This window comes from Oryza sativa, chromosome 6 (genome assembly GCF_034140825.1).
Source record: "Oryza sativa Japonica Group chromosome 6, ASM3414082v1".
In the NCBI taxonomy this organism is placed as follows: domain Eukaryota; kingdom Viridiplantae; phylum Streptophyta; class Magnoliopsida; order Poales; family Poaceae; genus Oryza; species Oryza sativa.
In genome coordinates this window covers 21,789,024-21,810,793 of record NC_089040.1, presented here as the reverse complement: position 1 = coordinate 21,810,793, position 21,770 = coordinate 21,789,024, and the positions used below count along the sequence as shown (strand labels likewise).

Sequence of the window (21,770 nt, the reverse complement as noted above, 5' to 3'; positions counted from 1 at the left end):
TGAAAAAGAGGGTGAAGCCTACAGGCGGCTAGAGGGAGTATTACGTCACATCAAAGGGTGGAAAACGTAAAAATGCTGCAGCACAGTGGTTTGTTGTAGCCTACACGTCCCCGCAAACCCCCCCAAGTTTTCAACTTATTTTGCAAGCCGTCTCCCTCCTCCTCCTCCCACGTCTCCGCTTCCAATCCAATCGAACTCAAATCAATTCCCTCACGAAATCCCCAAAAATCCCCAAATCCTCACGCGGCCACTCGATTTGATCATGGCGGCCAACGATCGGCTCTACCCTCCGATCGACCCGTACGCCCTGGAGCCACCGCAGTTCGGCGACGACGCGGCTTGCGGAGGCGGTGGCGGTGGCGGCGAGGTTAGGGTTCGTGACCCGTCGGCGGTGATGTGGGACGAGGAGCCCGAGGCGTCCCCCTCCTCCCCGGAGGAGCCGGTGACTGAGGTCCGTAGCACTTCGTTTTTCTCCTAATTTTGTGCGGTTTTCGGTCTTTGCTTGTACTAGATTGGAGTGGTTGCGTGTCAGGGTTCGTTTGTGGTGGATTGAGGGTGGGATTTGGAGGAGAGGGCGTGTTTGATTGATTGGTTGGGGATGCTTATTTGGGCGCTTCGGATTGAGGAGTGGAGAGCATGCGGTGAGGTGGTGCTAGCTTTATACTAGTAAGGAACAATTTGTTACATGCATAATGCTGCTGGTGTGGCTAGTTGCTGTTTCATGTGTGGTTGCAGGGTGTAGAGCAGCAAGCGTCAAAAAACTCTAATTGAGTAGTTGAAGTTTGCTAATGCTGTAAAGTAAAAAGGTCGTATTTGGATTGATACACGGATGTACCTTTTTCAGGCAAATTTTGGACTCTAGTTTATATGTGATAACTACTTTGGTCTGTCGATTTCTTTAGATGCATATGCTACACTATGAAGAAAGATAAAGAGATGTGTTTACTTTTTCTTTGTATCTAAGCATGATTTGCGTATGCTTGGGAATGCCTAACTAATAATCAATGCGTGGAAGCTCCTTGAAATAGCAGCACTGGGATATACTTCATCAATCTCTAATAGCAACACTTGGATATATTTCATCAATCTCTCTGTTTCTTTCCCGAAAAACTATTTTTATATTTTTTGTTAATTAATGTCGCTGTGGACTTAGCTGACTGCTTCTTGTTATAATTTATCATGACAAATCAGGGAACCCACACATTTGAGCAAGGGCCAAAGGTTCATCTTGCTGAAAATAACGTGGTAGGCAGTGCTGGTGTTGGTGATGTCTATGAATACAGCAGGGAAATGACCACCATGCAGGAGTTAGTAGAAAACACTTACTATGATTGTGCTCTTCGTGATCAAACTGGCATGTGGGTACCTCCATCGGTTCCACCGATGACAAAGCATGACCACGAGGAGTGGCAAAAGGGCTTTGGTGCTAATGGTGGGTACTTCGCTGAAGAAGATTTGTGGGATATAGATGAAGAAAACAAGGAGATGACAATGTGGGATGTGCTTGCTGCGATGGTTTCTGCGGGAAAAGATAAAGTATTGTCTGTTGTATCATATGATTTCGGAAGGCAAGGCATGTCTCTGATTTCACATTTGCTTCTTGAAGAGGCTTGTAAGGATAAGGCTGATACACTTGAAGATGCTAGTGTTGGTCTCGAACATGCACTCCTTGAGGCAGAACCAACAGTCTGGCTGCCTGACAGTGCTGCTCCTTCTTGCATGCTTTGTGGAGCTCGTTTTCATCCAATAATTTGCTCCCGCCATCATTGTCGTTTCTGTGGTGGACTATTCTGTGGTGGTTGCTCAAAGGGTAGAAGCTTGATGCCTCCAAAATTCAGCACTTCAGAACCTCAAAGGGTTTGTGATGTTTGTGGAGTACGTCTTGAGTGTATTCAGCCTTATTTGATGAATAAGATCAGCCGTGCTTGTCAGATTCCAACAAATGATTTGACAGACCTGAGCACCTTGAGGTCGTGGTTAAACTTACCATGGGCACGCACGATGGAATATGAGATATACAAGGCTGTAAATTCTATATATGGATATTTTAAGGTATGGCCATCCTATAATTCTAATACCTGTCCGTGTTATAACTTGGTTGCTTTGCATTCCTCTAATTTTTGTCTGGAACTCTGTATTCTCATGTATATCGCCCCAAAATGTATGTTGTTATGCTTGTTTGCTTTCTGACAAATATGTCTGCTTAACTAAAAATTGTTGACTGTCTATTTTTATCAAGTTCATGACTATCAAATTGGTACTAGGAACCAACTGAACATGCCTAAAATTCCAATTCTTCTGCGCAGCTGAACTTTACACAACACAACCGAAATCGCGTTTGCTATAACTCTAGCCAGCTTTAGTCCACCACATACTTCATATTCAAAACCATTGCAGCAAGGTTGATAATCCAAGTTCTTAATTTCCTATCAAACCTATACTCAGCCAAACCATTTTTCTTTCAAAGCCTTTTCATTAGTCATTATGTTCCTTTTACCATTCCAGGCCATGGTGAGAGCTTACATGATTGTTCTATTCTATCCACAATGTAAAAAATTCTGGTGTCATGCTAACAATTATTTTCACAAACCAGCATCACATGAAGTTTTAATTTGAACATTTATTAGTGTGAGCATTTATTCTGGATTTCAGATGATTTTGTAGGTTTAAATCCCAGCATATCCTTTGTAGTTCCTGAGGAAGAAAATAAGTGGTGTGGTCTGTATAGCATTTTCTAGAAGACCCTTTTGAAATTCAAATGAATCCATTCCTTTTGCCTTTGACAATGTTGAGATTGCACTATGGAAATTTCACCTTCTCTTTTCCAGCTACACTAAGGCTGGGTTCGTTTCCAAGTTTTCCCAACTCACCTCTCTCTTTTTCCGTGCGCACGCTTTTCAAACTGATAAACGGTGTGTTTTTTGCAAAAATTCTGTACGAAAGTTGCTTTAAAAAATCATATTACTCCATTTTTCAAAAAAAAAAGATTAATACTTAATTAATCGTGCGCTAATGAGTTGCTCCGTTTTGCGTGCGCGAGGGATTAGTTCCCATCCCCAAGTGCCGAACACAGCCACTAAATGCTGCTATGAAGCATTGTTAGCTATTCAGTGTTGACCACTTCATATATTCAATTACAACCTGTTCTTAAATTTGTGAGACCATGATAAAGTTTTAAGACTTTTGTCCAGCTTCTTGTTCGATCAGTCATTTTGGAATCAGTTAGAACACTAATCGCATTTTGTGTGCTTCAATGCAATTTTAAGGTTGGAAGTTTGAAACCGGAGAAGTCAATCCCTGATTCGATTCTTAGACAAGCAAAAGGACTTGCTATAATTACTGTGGTAAATGTTGGAATGATGGTCACATACAAAATTGGTACTGGATTGGTTGTTGCTCGAAGGGCGGATGGTTCCTGGTCACCTCCTTCTGCCATCTCTACTTATGGTGTTGGATATGGAGTTCAGGTCATTGCAACGGCTCAAGTGTTCTTGTTTCACCAAAGACATATGTTGAACATATTTATTTATTTATTTATTTATTGGCCTTGCAGGCTGGAGGTGAGTTAGCCGACTACATCATTGTTCTGAGGAATACTGATGCCATCAGAACTTTCAGTGGAAATGCACACCTGTCAGTTGGGGCTGGCATTAGTGCTTCTGCTGGTCATCTTGGGCGAGTGGCAGAGGCTGATTTCCGTGCTGGTGATGGTGGTTATGCAGCCTGTTACACATACAGTTGCAGCAAAGGTATGATTCAAACAACTAGCAGCTGAACAAAACTGAACTTCCTTTCCATTTTACCATTGTCCGTGTTGGCCTACAGAAGTACTCTTCCTTTCTTCCTGATTTATTCACCAGCGCACAAACCTGCACATGATTAAGTTTCCTTGAATACCAGATAGTTCAGGGAGTAGATGCTTGGTTCTTTGAGTTTTTAATGAACTAAACTAATCTGGGAGTGCGACGCATTATTGATTGTGAGCTCCTTCACATTTTACTTTCTTACATGTAGTTAAAAGAAAGGTAACTTATAATTGTTGATACCACTAGGCTGGTTGCTTCTGAGCAGCTCTTATCTTTTACCTGGTGCTTTTTAGCCAAACAGAGATGGGCAGCACTGCTTGGACTTGCTGTCAAGAACTAGTTTTTGCTACACACTATAAAGTCAAATACTGCACACATTTGAATTTTGTGATTATTGTTTAGTCCTTAATTTCTTCTTGCCAGTCATTTTTGTTCAACATACCAACGTTGCTTAAAGACTTTTAAATATCTGTATGATGGTTTGTTGTTTAGAATAACATAATAAATAAAAGGAGTTCTGGAGAACTTTAACCACGTGGCCATTTCCAGTAGCCACTTACTAATTATAGCTTACAACAAACATTCAGACAACAAGAATCTGCATACTTGTAATTCCGTGCAGTTCAATGAAGTGAGATCATGATGGTTTGGAATTGTAGCTAGCCACTTCAAAGTACTACATTCAGATAATTTAATAAAGGGATAAGTCCATTTTACCCCCCTCAACTATAGCGTTTGTCTGAAATACACCCCTTAACTTCAAAACCGGGTATAATACACCCCTCAATTCTTAAAACCATTGAAATCACACCCCCCCCTCCTGTCCTGAAATATGGTGGTTTCGCCAATGTGTGGCGCTGACGTGTCAATCTATGTCAGCAAAATATATTAGAAAATAATTAATGTCCCACATGTCAGACTGATTCTTCATCTTCCCTTCTCTCTCTCTCTTCCCAAGCCAGCAGCCACCGGGTTGGTCAGCTCGAGCGCTGATGCCGATGAACGCAGCAGACAGCGCAAAGAGGAGAGCCACGCCGCCTGGAGCTCCCCGACGCCGACCTTGAAGCCTCGTCGAGCTCCACCATGGAAGCAGATCGAGCGATGGCGAGCTCGCCATGCATGCGGTGTGGTTGCGCTACTGCCACTGGTGCTGGGTGTAGCCCGAGTCCGGGTGGAAGAAGACCGTCACGTAGCCGGCGAGGACGATGGTGTTGAATGCCGACCGCGTGTATGAGTCCCTGTGCCGGCTGCACTAGAGGAGCCCGCACCGCTGGGAGCGTGCGCACTTGGCGATGATGATGCGGTCGCAGTCGCGGACGCCGCCCCCGCGGCCCCGCCGCCGTGGCCCGTGGTGGTTGTCATCTTTGCCGCCCCGCCCGCCGCCGGCGAATGCGAACAACCACGGCCGGAGGTTCTTGACGCGCCGCCGGCGAAATGTGGAATGCAAATGCATCGGTTGCTCTTGCTGGACCTTCTCGACGCACCAGCGGCAATGGAGTTTCTGTCCTTGCATGGTGTACCGGCGGCGGCGGCCGCCCGGAGCATCACCGATCCATGCAAACCGTCCATAGTGAAACCGTTCCACCGTCAAGCGTGCATCACCGACGGAGACAAGCTGCTCGCGGCGCGCTTCGTCATCTTGCTGTTCGATCAATCAATCAACTCCAGCGGTATGCGATTGCACAGCAAAACGCATCGAAAATTAAATGGGAGCATGCAATTTCGATCGATCAATTAAATGACGCGATCATCACTGGCGGCAACGAGCTGCTCGCCGGCTACGTGATTTGCAGATCCGGAGATTCCCATTGATTAATTGCAGAAACTAGGATAGAAACCACTCGCGGGGGGGGGGGGGGGTGTAAACTGCGTGGTATTGAAAGTTCAGGGATGTAAAATACCCGGTTTTAAACTTTAAGGGTGTATTTTAGACGAAGTGAAGAGTTGAGGGGGGGGGGGTCAAATGGACTTATCCCTTTAATAAATCAATACATCATACTCAGGTGCCTGGGGAGTAAATTATTAGATATAACATAAATTTAATTTGTTTATTTGAATATTTTTGTACGGAGAGAAGTGAGAGAAATGGCTTTGCAGCTTTCTGACTGTGTTGCTTAATAATCAAATCTGACTAAAAGAAATGTAATGGTTTTGAATCAAATTAATAGCATTAAATTCATGCGAATTCTTCTGCAAACAGTGATTGCTAGAACAGCTGAGGATCATCTTCAATGTTTCAGCATATATAAATAATATAATTCAGTTTTATTTTGAAAATGAAAACTGGAATGTTATGAAATGCATGCTGAAATTTTATATCCTGCTGGGAGCTTCCCCCGACGGTATTCTATGTCCTAGCTATAGATATGCACATGTATGCTCAACTCAATTTCTATCTGTAATCTCTGTTCCATTATTTCCCTTCACCATTTTCTATTCTTCTTCTCTGGCAGGGGCATTTGTGGGCTGTGCACTCAATGGAAGTGTTGTATCAACTCGACATTCGGCGAATGCCCAATTTTATGGTGGTCCAATAAAGGCATCAGAAATCCTTCTTGGTTCAGTGAGCAGGCCAGCTGCTGCCGCTACCCTCTACAGAGCTCTGTCCAAATTGTTTGAGAAGGTCGAAAATTACTCCTCTCCTCTAGATTTCTGACACACATTGTGTCCCCTGGTGATTACCCAGTGGTAACTCTAGGTATTGCTTTGTGCTCTCTGCTTACTCCTGGGTGGGTGATTTATCAACTGTACAGTTTGCCATTCGTTGCCATCAAATAGATCATCTCTCCAGTGCCACAAACAGAAAAACCACTCTGTAAATGTTGTATATATAATTGTTACGTTTGCGTGAATCATGATAAATGAAAAGAAAAGAAAAGAATCATTTGTTCTGAATGGTGATCTTTGAACCTATATCTTTGTGCTGTTCAAGCCCCTGCCTTCCTGAGAAGGATAGGCCATAGCCCATAGGGGACCATTCAATAGAAATCACAAGAAGTGTGCAGCCATAGCCAAAGGTCCTGAAGCCTGAAGGCATAGCCTTACTGGAAAGTTTCTTTCTTGCAGCACTGGAACTGAGATGTGAATCCTATGGAGATGCACTGTTATGTTACTTATGTATTTGGTTCGTTCCGGCATTACCGTACAAGGGACCATGCACTGGAGTTGCATGATGCTGGCAACCATACCCTGTGACTACAGAGACCCATTATAATGGCTGCAGTAAGCTTTTCTTGGGTACACTACTACAGAGTCACGAGTCCTAGTTTTGTAGTACAAATATCTGCTGCATCATGATGGCCGGTCTGCATGCACCTGTCACCTGTGCTACGTATATGGAGTTTGAAAAACTGAGTTTCTCTCTGTTTTTAACTTCTAGTTTATTTTCTAGATTCTATGGATATATACGGATGAAAATATAAACTGTTTGGGGGAGTTGATGATTTTAAAAGAAGTTGTAGCTACTGAAGCTCCTCCAAACAGGATTTGTATGACATACACTGATTAGATTTTGCCATTCAGTTCGTGATTATTGGATTTTAGTTGATCCTGCCACGAACCATATACACCATCTGTAAAAAAAAAGTCAAATTCTAACGTTGTACTACCTCCGTGTTTTTTAATAGATGACGCCGTTGATTTTTTTCTCACATGTTTAACCATTCGTCTTATTCAAAAATTTTATGCAAATGTATAAGATATAAATCACACTTAAAGTACTATAAGTGATAAAAGAACTCATAACAAAATAAATTATAATTACGTAAATTTTTTGAATAAGACGAATGGTGACATGTGAGAAAAAGTCAACGGCGTCATCTATTAAAAAATGGAGGGAGTATCTTCTATCTGGACATAATAAGGTTTATAGTTAGGATTGATTTTTTTTTTCGAACGGAGAGAGTATAATGGATGGCAATGGTACACCCAACCGTGTTTTTTTATAGTTAAGACCAATGCTGGTCCTGGGGTTATGATCATTTGTTAATCGGCGAAAAATAATTGTTGCCAGCCGAGTTATTTCCTGGACAAGAGCTATTATCTAAGGATAATTCCGTATAGGGTAGCCTTTTTCTAACAGTGCAGTCCATATCTTTTGGTCGGGGTGTCGATCGTCTGCACATTTCTAGCAGAGACATGCACGGTAAAAACTGTTATGTGAAACTGTGAGGCCGTCATCTATAGCTGAGTAACAGTTCTGCCAGAAATCTTCTCGTACTACTGGACTAACTTCTGTGAGACAAGAAACATGAAAATACTGTTCAGAAACAGAACGAATCGGCCGTTAACTCAATAATTACCAGCCTCGCTCCCTGCACAAACAGGCGTCTCATAGGTCATGAACTGTTCAGTTATTTACAAAGAACGATGCATGAGTGTGTGCCAGGTTTTACCTTTCCGATCCCCACCCCCGGTGCGTCAAATTCCGCTCGAATTTACCGTTTGAAATATAAATTTCTCGAAAACCATTCGAAATTTCATTCGGCATATGCTTTCGCCCCATATAGAAACCTTCGAATTTCTCGGTTTTCAACCAGTTACTGTTGAGTGCTACAAATCTTGTTGTAAAGATAATAAAGTACTAATTGGATAACAAATCAAAAGCAACCCAGACACTCTGATATCAGTGGTGTTGCGATGTGGTAGGAAAGAAACCAAGTGCAGACAATGAGCTTCTATAATTAGGGAACGATACACAACATGTGTAGGACAATGACAGCAACTCAGCAAGACAACGTAAACATCAACTTGGACAAAGGTATCCTAAAAAGGGAGCATGAACTTTGTAATACTAGCGACTTCAATCATAAAAGACATAACAGAATCCAATCAATGATCCACGTACAATGTACACACCTCCGACAGAAGTACAGAGACAACAGTCATAGCAAGGACAGCTAAAACTTGTTACGGGAGCACATGGAAAATAAAAATAAAAAAAATTAAAGAACTCCTTTCCTGCAAGCACTCCTTTCCCTTCCCATATTTTCTTATCAATTCTAAAGAAAAAATATAAAAAGAAAGAATAAAACCAAAGTAAATAAAAGAAAAAAGTTAATAAGTTGCATAAGCTAACACAAGTTCAGATCCCTGAAAGAGGATGGATATATCATCTACAGAGGACCATGGTAGGATCTCTGAATTCCCTTCTCTCTTTCTACAAACACTGAACTTAAAAAACAGATGAGTAGCATACAAATAAATATGAAATAAACCCAACCGAAGAAGTGACGCTCTAGTAGCACGATCAGGAGGGATCCGCACGAGTCTTTGAGCTCCCAAGAGTGAGCTCCAGCTCATCGGAGGCGCATTCTTCATGTATCCGCTCCCCCTCCCATGCCTTCACCAGTCCAGGTGATTCATTGTTGCCATTGCTGCTGCTCCCAAAGGCAAAATCATCCGGCGCACCATCAACCATCTGAACATCATGATGAGCCGGCATGCCACCCATTACCGGGGAACATGTTCCGCTCTGACCAGGGGTGCACACCCTGGAAGTGCTGGCAATAGCTTCTTTGAAAATCCCAAATGGATTCGGCGAAACAAGATTGTATGTTGGCGATGAGGGACCAGCAGATGATATTTGAAATCCTGAGAGCCATGCTGGGTCTGGTGCAATCTTGTGGCCTGGGCTCGGTGGTGTAGAGTTGGGAAGAGATGTATAATTTGCACTAGCCCATGGTGGCTGAACACTTGCGTTCTCCCAATCAGTCCTTAAGCGAGGTGTGCGAGTAGGGGAGCTGGATGGAGGAGTCACTGGTGCACTAATGGAACCTCCATTGAAATATAAATGGTGAAGCTGTGGGAACTTGGAGGAGGAGGCATATGATGAACTCAACGGAAGTGTCTTCAGCCATGGAATGAGGGAGCTTCCCTCGACACCACCAATCAAGCTGTTTCCACCAATAGTGATATGCGAGGAGGATCCAGAGCTTGGAAAGGAGGACGATGCAGGACTTGGGTTGTATGAAGCCCGCGGACTTGGTTGATATGAAGAGCAAGGGCTTGGCGAAGCCGATCTTCCAATTGGATCAGGACGCTCTGCTTGAGGAGGTTTACATCCCTGAAATATAAACAAATAGAACACATAATTGTTAGTACATATCTACATAATTTCATTCATGTAAAGAAAATTGAAATGCACTGGACAACAGTTGTATGGGGAAGGAAATTGTCCAGAATTTAAGCATGTCTATCCCCAAAAGAAAAATTGAAAAGAAACATGCCAATTTATCTGCAGACTTCAAAGTGAAAATATACCTCAGATTTAATGAATTATATTTCCAAATAGGCAATTACTCAAAATCTCAAGTGGTGCGTTATTAGCAATCTTGTAAAAGAAACTGCTACTCTTTTTAGACTAAATACAAATCAATCCACAGAAAAGTATGGTTGTTGTGCCCTCTGTGGGTGTGCCTATAGACAAAACACTTGTCCTGTACTACTAATCTATTCTGCAGCAAGCGCAAAAGCGCAGTTAAAAATTATGTTTTTGATCACTGAAAGCAATGGCATCATGAGCACAACACGAAGATCATCGCAAGAGCGCCATTTAGCACTCCTCTCTGTGTGTGTTGAGAAACCTTCTTTGTGTTTTATGATGTGAATCGTGAATCCCTCTATTATATCTTTTTACCTGGATGCAGGTAAGTGGCACTCTGTTATGTTCATATTTGTCTATGACCTCACCATTAAAACATGCATCATCAACTGAACCCAGCAGCTTTAAATACCTTCTTGCCACTCCCAGCAAGCAAGGCAACTTGGTGATTTCCCATACAAATGTACTACTACAGTACATAAGGGTATAGTTTTGTAAATTGAACCATGCAAGAAACCATTAAAACTGTACTGCAAATTTTGGTGAAAAGATTCTATGGCACACAATGCCGGTCATCCTCAAAAAAAAAACAGTCTTCCCCTTCAGCTGAAATGCCCACAATCGTTTCAATCTTCCGTATTCACATCTTTTTTTTTTCTTAGATATACATAATTATGGAGTTTGCTAATCCAGGTAGCCAAAATATGCATTCGCCATTATTAAATCAACTCCCTACCCTGACTCGGCAACACAAATCAAACATCTCGCAAGAGACAAGAAAGCTCAAAGCAAATAGATCAAATTTAGCGCATCTAGGATCAATCCTTAATTTGAAGCCAAAAAGAGACAATATATCACCGCATTGCATTCCCCCATTGCTGAACACTAAGCCGCACACGCCATCTTTAGCTGATTCGACATCAAACCAGCTCGAATCGAAGCAAAAATAGAGAGTGCACATCTCAAAAGAAAGCCAAAGCAGACAGAAACGGAGGAAGCTGCAGAGACGCAGATCGCAGTAGCGTCCAGGATTGCTCCGGCTGAGGTGGTGGAAGGAACAAGCCCGAATGACAACAAGAAGAACAACAACAACTCCCGCCACCGCCACCCTCCCATGGCGGTGCGGGGGAGCTAAGCTACAGCAGGATTGAGGAATAATGGGGGGATGATTTTTAACCTTGCGGTAGGTGGTGCCGTCGGGCTCGACGGTCCAGCCGGCCTCGTTGCAGAGCGCCTTGAGCACCTCGTTGTTGTCGCAGTGCTTGGGGAGGTTGTAGTTGCCGTAGGCGCGCAGCCCGGCGTAGATCTTGGCCGCGATCGCCCGCCGCCGCCGCTCCCTCCGCCGGTTGTTCTCCCGCTCCCTCCACGTCGGCACCCTCGTGCCCCCCAATCCCCCTCCTCCTCCTCCTCCCCCCGCCCCGTTCGTCATCCACCCTCGCCTCCCCCACGCCGCCGGCGGATCTGCTCGCGCGCGCTCGCTCGCCGGGGATCGATTCCTCCGCCGCCGCCTCGCCTCAGCTCAGCTCGATTGTTTATTAATAATTTCTCGCTCGCGAGGAGGAGGAAGGAGCAGTCTGAACGCAGCAGCGGCCACTCTGCTTGCTTCTGCTGCTGCTGCTGCTTATTGTAAACGGCGCTCGAGTGGCAAAGAAACGCCAGGGGGGGTAGTTCTGTCATTTCGATACGGTAAGCCGCTGCCACTGACGCGGTGGGGCCCTGGTGTCATCCCGGGATCCGTGGTCAAACGGAAGAGGGGCGGAGCGGTGGGGCCCACGTGGCCCCCATCGCGCAATCATGCGGCGTGGCCGGCGAGCCTAGCCGAGACGAGCCGAGCCGAGCCGGGAGGGAGCTCCATCGGCTCGATCACGTGGTCGATGGATGGGATGCGATCGCGCGAGCGGGGGGGTGGATGGGGAGGCGGTAGCCGTTGGATCGCGGCGGGATCTTTCCCAATTTTTTTTTTCCGAGATGGGTGGGGGGACCGCGGCGGTTGGCTCGGGATCCGCGGCGGGGAGGAGAGAGGGCTACGGCGTCGGAAGCTAGCGTAGGTGTGTAGCGGTGGCGCCGCAGCCGTGACGCCGCTGCTGCTGCGTTGGGTTTGGGCCGCCTTTTTCTCCGCTTTCCTGGGGGGCGCGCGCGTCCGTTTTCCGGGCGTTTTGTGCGTAATTTCGGGCCGCGCCGCGCAGCTGCAGAGTAGCTCGATGCGTGTAGGGGTGTAGTACTAGTACTACTGCTAGGCTGCTGCTGGTAGCGTGGTGCCGTGGTGGTGTGCATGGGTTTCGGGCTGGGACTTGGACCGGAAATCCGAGCGGTGCGTGGCGTGGCGTGGCGTGGGTGCGTGCTCGCGTCGCGCGAACGCGCGCGGCTCGTAGCATTGACTTTTTAGGGTGGCGTACGCTTACGTGACGGTGATTCTGCAAGGCACTGCATGCATGCTGACGCTCGTATGATTCAGGGTGTGTTTAGTTTTTTTATGTAAAGTTTCTTATACGGATATACTGTACATTTGAAGTATTAAGTGTAGACTAAGGGCATCTAAATAAAAGACACTCTATGCCGGACAACTACCCCTACAATGAAGGATACCTCTAGCGGCCCAACAAGTGTCCCTAACCTTAAAAGGCCACGAAGGTATTTTATTATACTAACCCTCTCTTATCCTCCTCCTCCTCCCTCTCTCTCCCTCTCATTTACTCTAGTATCTACCAAACTGGCTTCGCTTCTCTCGTCTCCATCGTACTCGCCTCCTCCCCTCCGCTTCTCGTCTCTCCTCTCCTTGCCGTCGCCGTCGCAGGACTCCACGCGAGCTCTCCTCTCCGCCTCGCGCCAGGACTTGGCGAGCGAGCCTGGTGCACCTCGCCCCGTTCCCGCGCCGGCTCCTCGCAGCCGCCGACTCCGTCCCGCCGCCGTCACCGATCTCCCCACCGTGCCGCCGTTGACGACCTCCCTGCCCCACCGCCGTCGTCGACCCCGCCTTCGTGGGCGAATCTGGCCCCCCCCTCTCCCCCCGGCCAGATCGGGGAGGAGATGGTGGCGGCGCCGGCGGAGGAAGCTGAGGCGCAGGTGAGCGGTGCCTTTCGCCCTCTCACCGCCGCGTATCTCTCCCGTCGCCGGAGAAGGGCCGCCACCGTGCCACGCCTCTCTCTTCCTTCGTCCCCAGGTCGTCGCCGAGGAGCTCGAGGAGAGGGGAGAGGGGTGGAAGAGGAAATCCTCGCTCGGGGGGCGTCGCCTCAAGCACCCGTACCCACGCAACGGGTTTCTTCCATCGGCACCTGGGCGAAAAGGAGGTGGGGGGCGCGTGTCCCAACTGAGGGACGCGCTCTCTCGCAGAGGGATGACGCCGACGGAAAAGCGGATGGCCGTCGCTAGGGGCACGGGCTGAAGCACCGCATTGATGATGAGCTAATAACAAAACAAATTACATATTCCGTCTATAAACTGCAAGACAAATTTGTTAAGTTTAATTAATCTGTCATTAACAAATATTTATTGTAGCATCACATTGTCAAATTATGGCGTAATTAGGCTCAAAAGATTCGTCTCGTAATTTATATGCAAACTGTGCAATTGATTTTTTCCCACATTTAATGTTTGATGCATGTGTCCAAATATTTGATATGATGTTTTTGGCTAAAATTTTTTGGATCTAAGCAAGGCCTCTCTATCTTTTTTCCTGGGGAATATCTCTTTCTTGCAGTGAGGTTAATTTCTCTTGTGAGTTTTTTTATGCTATGATTTTTTTTATATCAGTTAAGGGGGAAAAGGTAAGAAAAGGGAAGTGGCCTGAAGGTTGTAGTGTGGTGGTATGTTTATGCTGAAGCTTTTTTGTTTGGCAACGGTGAGCTATACGGAGATAGGTTTAGCTAGGAGTACTAGTTTAGTGTAGATTTGGGAGCTCAACCAAAAATATATTTTAGTGTACATTTTAAACTCTGTGCCACAAGCTATACTGTCTCCGTGATCAAACACGATTGAAAAGCATCGGTCGTACGTGCACGTACGACTAACTTGCCCATTCAGAGATTTCAGACAAGCTGAAGCAATTATCCCCAAAAATTAAGAAAACAAGTCAACGAAGGATTAACCTGAAGCCATCTACTATACCATAGTCTGTTATACTATTGCACAAGATAAAGTTGATTTAGCCAAAGGCTACGTGTGTAGCCAGCCTAGAGATTAATGTCCATTTGTCAAGTTTCAAGGGTGCATGCTGACAAACAAAACATGACAAGCTAGCTAGTGAGCATATATAGGTGCCTTCTAAATTCTTCCTGAGTTTTCATGATCCAACGACTACTGATATACATTATTTTTAATTAATGGACTTGGCGGCCGCTAATTCCCTGCTTTATGAAACATACTGCCTCAGACACACCAAATTAATTTTCAACATGCAACTTCGAACAACTACATACTTTTTTCTTATAATATACTCCTACTAAAGCTCAAAAGAAATATAAAATATTGTGATATACATTACTTTTTGATACAAAAATGTAGACTTGTGATTTTTATATCAAATATTTAAAATATTTTGGTGCTCAAAATTAGGTTTCAAAAGTTTGACTTGTCATGTATATATACATATTTTTTTACTCCCTGCTCCAATTAATTGATTGCTGGACTATATTTAATCTTCATTATATGGAGACACTTCATAGCATCACACCCAGATGCAAGTTACCTTCATGGCCATTCAAGGTTCTGGTTCACCAAGGAAGCAACCGGAGTGAGAAATATATTTTGTGTGGGTAGCCAACTTTGACTACCAGCTGGTTCTTATAAATTTAAGTTATGCTATATATAAGTGTGATATTATGAAAACTCTTGTACCAGCACATATTTGAATATATCATTTTGATATACCTAGCTATAAAACCTATATTTTAAATGATTTTTAATTTATTGTGAAAGTTATTAACTCGTGTTATAGATCGATATATAAAATGAATTGTGTTTTAGACCGGACTACCGGAGTGATTAGTAATTCAATACGTGCAAGTCGATCCACATTCCATGTACCTCAAGCATGGCTATATATACAAATCAACCATCCATCATCATGGGAGCCAAAGCAAAAAAAGGCAGGCCTTCGACCACTAGACGGTTTACAGTACTGCTTGGTAAGTTAAAGCAAGTTCATGGAACCTGTTCATATGAACAACGAGCTTGCAGCTAGGTACGTAGTACAAATGGTACGAGCACGGCTTAATTGCAGAGTGAGTGAATTAACCGGGCCATCGATCACTTTCACGGTCCGACCACGATGGTCCATGGCCCGCTAGTGTGCTCCTTCGGATCCCATCCAACCCAACCCCCATGCCCGGTTGGACAACATCCCGATGCTCTTTCCTTTTCCATCATTGCACTCTCTCTCTCAAGGTGTCTTTCATGCATAGCTCCTCTTCTTTTTTTTCTCTGATCAAGTTGCATTTGCATTGCCATCAGCTTCATCTGGCAACAGCAGAGAGAGTGAGAGACATATGAACAGATAGGGGGAACAGATCACGAGGGAGGTGGCGCAAAAGAGAGAGCAGTGATGCGTCCACTGTATGCTTGCATGCCCGCATGCCATGAGCTAGCCACGAGACAGACGGAATCGTACGTATCTCCGGCCTCCAGCTTCTTCGAACTCAACTCGTGTCGTTTAAAGGCCCCGTTTTGTTTGGGAAGAGAACGATTATATATTGTCTGAGCCAAACTTGAGATGAATTTGAAGTTATCTGAATATATAATTGTAGAGCTCATTTTGTTTTTGTCCATTTTGAGTTCTAACCATCTTAACATGCATGCCGGAATTATTCCATCGTTACACTTTGACAGGAAGAAAGAGAAGCTAGAATTTCTCATCACTTTTTATATATGCCAGCCTGAACAATATATGTTTGGCCTTAAAAAGAAAGTCAAGCACGCTACACTACACCGTACGAAAATACCATTGACCAATTACCAAAAGAAGAGATTCCAGGCATCGATTGTGTTCTTCCGTTCCACAAATACTACTAGTGCATTTTTTGGGTTTATGAAGACCCCAATGATATACTCCCTCCGTTTTAAAATGTTTGACACCGTTGACTTTTTAGCACATGTTTGACCATTTGTCTTATTAAAAAAAATGTGAAATATGTAAAACTATATGTGTACATGAAAGTATATTTAACAATGAATTAAATGATATGAAAAGAATAAATAATTACTTAAATTTTTTGAATAAGACAAATGGTTAAACATGTGCTAAAAAGTCAACGGCGTCAAATATTTTGAAATGGAGAGAGTATATATAAACAACCTAAGCTAGGCAATATATACGATGAGGAGCACATGATGATGATTTCTATCTCCCCCACATGTTAGGCGACCTAGCTAGCTAGAAGCGCGCACATGCACGACACACAAGCAGACAGGCAGGCAGCACAACGACGAAACGATATTATTCGAGGTCAAATGCACATATAATAGTTATATGCATGCAAATGCAAGATCCTTCTTAATTGCCATTTTGCCAATGCACGCAAACGCCGTTGCAAAAGGATCAGTATATATATACTACTCCTCTATTTTATATTATAAGTTTGTAGAAAAAAATAGTAATATTTTCAACCCAACATAAATATATTATAAAAATATATTTAATTATAGATTTAATAAAATTAATTTGTTGTTGTAAATATTACTATATTTATCTATAAATTTGGTCAAATTTAGAGCGTGTAATTTGACTTTGACTAAAGTCAGTCAAAATGACTTGTAATATGAAACTGAGCAAGTAGCTAGTGGCATTTCGATCGGACACGACAGTGAGCTAGCTGCACGCTGAGTTGCCGATAGATGAAAGTACATCTGTACATGCAGTGCTGCACGGTCGGTCAGGGGCAGCGGTGCCCAACTCGCAACTAGCCTCGCGTTGCTGCTGCGTTTCTGGCCGGGGCAAGACTTCGTGGCTGGCATCTATGCGGCGCTCGATCGATCGATCTCTTGTCTCGGCGTGTTTGGAGAGGCCGCGACCGGATTAATTAATCGCGACTGGACAGGGAGTGTGTTAGTTCATTTTGGGCTAAAGAATGGGTGGTTAATTGGTTGAACCAACTGGACGGTTTACTTTAAAGGGCAACTGTTCCCTATCACCCGGCTATGATCGGCCGATGGATGCTTCTATGAAACAGGGTATGAAAAGATGGTGTAGCTAATGGAGGAATTTTAACTTGTTAAAAGTGGCACCAACGACCTACCTGCTGTCTGTGTTGGGGTGTATAAAAAGGCGGCACGCCCATGTGAGTGTTGGTGGCGAGAGGTAATACATAAACATGCATGGTGATATAAGAATGTTGCTTTGTTACATATTCTTCTCTCATCTCTTTAATAAACCGGTCTTTCTAGCTTGGGCGTCGAAGAGGTGACGGGTAAGGATCGATCGGTTAAATGGGATAATTAGCTTGGGGACCCAAGCATGTACTTGCGTGCAACCGTGCATGGTCATATACAGGCGTGCACCTACGTAGTATTCAGAGTGCTCAGCTCAGCTCGCGCGAAATCACATAGCACGACGATTTTTTTTTTATTTTGAAGACGACAATACTTTGCAATATCGTTTGGATGGAAGGTTGGCAGCACAGCTGCACAGGCGTATATATTGGCATACATGCATTGGCATATTCTGACGTGAAAAAAGGGCCTGCATATTTTCCTGCGCCACCACGCAGAGCATCAGGGAAGAAATTGGTGGATCACGGGCCACGCAGTGCATGCATAGCAGTCGCACTCGCGTAGCACGTACGTCATCGCGTAACCGACTACTCCTACACACGTACGCAGCGCTCCTAGCTAGCCTACGTTCACGTACGTACGCGCGCATCACATCACATGCAGTCGCAGACTTGCAGGAAGCCGGCGCTCGCACGCCGTCCGCTGCGACCCGCGCGGAGAGCATGGAGCGAGGCGTACGTACGTCGTCCCAACTTTTTCACCTCGGATTCGATCGCGCCGCCCCGGCCCCGTGCCCGCACGCGGTGCGGTCGTTGCCGCGCTGCTGCTGCTGCTAGCAACCGCCCGCGCGCGAGACCGAGACCGCGGGGTGACGCGAGAGGAGGCGGGCACACGGCACGGCCAACGCAACGGCACGGGAAGGGAAAAAGCAGCCCACGGCCACACACGCGCAAATTCACGGACTACCGCCACCGATCCATGATCGCACCGGGCCACCGAGGAAAAAAAAGCAACGAGACGAGACGACCTGCGTGACCGCAGGAGATGGATGGATGGTCTGGAGTCTGGAGTCTGGACGCCTCGGGATTGGGGGTGGGGGATCTTTCTCGGAGGGGAGAGCACAGGCCATGTACGACTCGGCGTTTACTGCCTGTCCTGTCTATTCGCTTTGCACGACTGCTAACTTCCTTTTTTTCTTTTCTTCTTTCCTCGATTCGCCCTGTGACTGTCACTGGCTGGCTGCGGCAGCGAGATGTTGCCGTCGCGCATGTTGGGGTGAACGTCTTTTCATGCATGCGGTCACCCACTCACTGCATGTAGAATGTCTGTACTGTTTGGACCGCCGACCCAACGGCACTGCACGCAACGCGACTCCCTCCCCCGTGATTGTTACAGTGGTGGGGGTGGTGGGTTCGCCTTTTGAATTACTGCGCTGCAAAGCAGGAACAGTAAAGCTGATCAGGAGACATCTCACATCTAATGTCTCTGTTTTGGTGCTAGTAAGCAGGTACTAGTAGTCCCCCTATCAGAGATTTATAAGATGGGCTAGAAAGATTTCCATGTGAAGAGTCACTATGGGCTTTGTGGGCAGCCAGTGACCTCCGTTTCCGTTTTACTGGGCAGAAAGTCCACTTCAAGTCCCTCAAATTAAGGGACTGAAAGTGAACAATTTTCTTTTGCTGGCCAGGTGCTGCAAAAGGAGAGTCCAAGTTGGTGTGGGCCTGTGGGCCCAAACGGCAGCTCACATACTGGGCCTCAAACCCTCAATCCTAGCGATGGCAAGGTAAAAACTGCTCTGCCATGCCGTCTGCATTTCTTGATGACTCCGTTCTTCTGCTTTAAAGTTTTCTTGAAGCTTCCATTGACTTGTAAAGCTTTGCAGATGACATGGACATTCAGGATATGGACTCTCAGGATTGTCAACCATCCAGCGACAAGAAATAGATACAACACTAAAAAAAGTGAAATGAAAGCGAAAGCACACAGATGGATCCTACTGGCTTTGCATATGACTGCTACAGTTTGACTTTAGCTCAACCAAAAGAAGCCTACATAATTAATCACAAACTAATCCTTGTGAAAAAGGAAGTACACAGATAGTACAGTAGTATTTTCTACATAGACGTGCTCAAATATGGATTGTATCTTATGAAAACATAGGTAGATGTAGGATCGAATCACAGAAACTAAGCCAACCAGAGGGGGGTGAATGGTTGGTATACCCAAAAACCGAAAACTTTTAGCAGAAATAAAAGTTACCTTCGAAATCGACGGAAGTCGGTCTGACCGAGATTGATCTGCCGATCTGACCGTGTGGATGCCGCCGGTCTGACCGGTGTTGATCTTCCGGTTGGACCGCCTTGGAATCCCTATCGCGCCTATTGTCGCCGCCGGTCTGACCACCACGATGCCGCCGGTCTGACCGCCGGTGTGTCGCCGGTTAGATCGCCGAAACCCGGTGAAACACAAATCGAAGAACTCTTAAAGTAGATGACGACTTTATTGATTCTCTCTGTGTTTACAAAGTGCACCAACAGCACTTTTTACAAAAATCTCGACTAAACTCGAAACCCTAACTCAAAACTCAACTCAATTGCTCTCAAAAGCGATACTGGGAAGCCTCACGCTCCCCCTCTATTTATACATGAGGTAGGCAGCCTAAAGCCATGAACCAAACTCATACTAGAAGTCCTAAACACCTTAGGAAACCTTATAGTACAATAAAGAAACTTTACATAACCAATCGTATCAAATTTGGACTCCTTCCAAATTCGACTCCGCATCCCATACGCACACAATACCTCCATCGTATGCCATATGGAATCTCCATCAACCACGTGCATCAACTCTAGCCTAAGTATCCCGCATGATCTCTGACCACCACAGACGTCGTCTTATCCCCAAGCCGACTCCCGGTCCATCACCGCAAATACTCTCCCGAGGCATCGAGTTACCTACACATGAAATAAACAAAGAAACCATATTCCGAGACCAAGTTATCTCCAACTTGACTCATTAGTAGCAAACAACAGTATTACATATGTATAGTATCCATCTAGAAGTCATAATCATGAAATAATCACGGATATCCAAATAAACAACCCGAAACCGAAACCGACACAGCGTCGGCCGGTCAGACCGCGGGCTGCGCCGGTCTGACCGCGCATTACACGCCGGTCTGACCGGCTACCAGAGCCCGGTCTGACCGGTCACATAAAATGACAGCACCTGTAATTCACCTGTAAATCCAATCATCTCCAAAACCACTTCGTGAATAAATTCCAATTAACAAAACCAATAATCTCCAATGCCCAATTATTCATCACAGAATAATAATCAAAAACACCTTTAATTTTACAGTAGATAGGTAAGTTTTGTCAGGCACTGATACGGACGGAAGACCATGATAAGGAAAGCAGTATCTACCCAGTCAAATACATCAGCACACATAGACACACTGCTATGGTTCAGCGTGGTCCAGACAGTAATGATGCTGAAAGGGAGATTTGATTCACCCATGATTCCTTCGTTGAAGATTGATGAACTGGTAACAACAAAATTGAAATCGAGATCTTCCTGCACAGTGGCTTGACTGGCTTCATCCTCCAGAACCTTCAGAACGTACAGTTGACATCGAAGGCCTTCTGTTGCTATGAAGCTGAAGGCACCACATTGCGAGATGCATCATGTGCATTACATCTTAAGAATGAAGCTGCATGTCATCCATCCTGTGGTCAATCATATCTAAAAGCTTGTCATTTCTGGCGCTATCTTGCAACAAGCTCATCAGGTGAAGGGCTTCCTCTGGCTGCGAGTGACACTACTACAAAAGTGATTTTTCTGTACGAGGCCCCATCATTTTTCCATGTGGACCGTAACTAGTGGCGTCTGCAAAAATCGAGGGTCATTTTCCCATACGGCTGCTTAAGTGACCCGTATGGAAAAATCGATTTTCCCATACGGGCCTCTTAAGAGGGCCGCATGTAAAAATGAGCTCATTTTTGCATGCGGCTCACTTAAGCGCCTGCATGGAAAAATTTTTCCATGCGGGCCACTTAAGAAGCCGTATGCGAAAATAAAATTTGAAAAATTTAAAACTAGTGTATCTCACCCATATTAACTCCAAATTGGATGATTTTTTTCCTAAATGTTTCTAAAATCATGCTCTATCATGTTATTGTGTTCTTACTGGTATTATTTTGGCTATTTTTTCTTGTGACTTTGTTTTATCAATTAAAAATTTGAATTTCAAAACTTCAAATAATATTTTGAAGTAGTAAATGATTTCAACTGAAAAAGTCATCAATAACAAGGTTGTATAACTCATCAAGATCTATAACTTCTATTTTGGTTATTTTTTCATCCGACAAAGTGATTTGTAAGATTGTTCACAAAATACACATCTCTTATATAAATATAAGGGGCGACCATCTTTTTCA

At 44.8% G+C, this 21,770-nt stretch overlaps 2 protein-coding genes across 2 annotated transcripts; one reads left to right on the top strand and one right to left on the bottom strand.

Annotated features, from left to right (window-relative positions):
• The first annotated feature begins 127 nt into the window (after positions 1–127).
• LOC4341271 (uncharacterized) lies at positions 128–6,699 on the top strand. The gene is made up of 5 exons (NM_001421618.1): positions 128–451; positions 1,192–2,052; positions 3,267–3,467; positions 3,554–3,749; positions 6,260–6,699. The coding sequence occupies exons 1-5, from the start codon at positions 263–265 to the stop codon at positions 6,460–6,462; spliced, it is 1,650 nt and encodes a 549-aa protein (NP_001408547.1). The 5' UTR covers positions 128–262; the 3' UTR covers positions 6,463–6,699.
• Positions 6,700–8,569: 1,870 nt separating this feature from the next.
• Positions 8,570–11,725, bottom strand: LOC4341270 (protein BZR1 homolog 3-like). The gene is made up of 2 exons (NM_001421619.1): positions 11,306–11,725; positions 8,570–9,870 (listed from the first exon to the last, which is right to left on the bottom strand). Exons 1-2 carry the CDS (start codon positions 11,555–11,557, stop codon positions 9,055–9,057), a joined length of 1,068 nt encoding a protein of 355 aa, NP_001408548.1. The 5' UTR covers positions 11,558–11,725; the 3' UTR covers positions 8,570–9,054.
• Positions 11,726–21,770: the final 10,045 nt, after the last annotated feature.

What these genes read in the sequence shown, in the direction of transcription:
- LOC4341270 (NM_001421619.1), bottom strand. Translation starts at nt 11,557, where the DNA reads ATGACGAACGGGGCGGGGGGAGGAGGAGGAGGAGGGGGATTGGGGGGC. An exon ending in ACGGCACCACCTACCGCAAG is followed by an intron (nt 9,871 to 11,305) that starts GTTAAAAATCAT and finishes TTTATATTTCAG; the next exon opens with GGATGTAAACCTCCTCAAGC.
- LOC4341271 (NM_001421618.1), top strand. Translation starts at nt 263, where the DNA reads ATGGCGGCCAACGATCGGCTCTACCCTCCGATCGACCCGTACGCCCTG. An exon ending in CGGAGGAGCCGGTGACTGAG is followed by an intron (nt 452 to 1,191) that starts GTCCGTAGCACT and finishes ATGACAAATCAG; the next exon opens with GGAACCCACACATTTGAGCA. An exon ending in CACATACAGTTGCAGCAAAG is followed by an intron (nt 3,750 to 6,259) that starts GTATGATTCAAA and finishes CTTCTCTGGCAG; the next exon opens with GGGCATTTGTGGGCTGTGCA.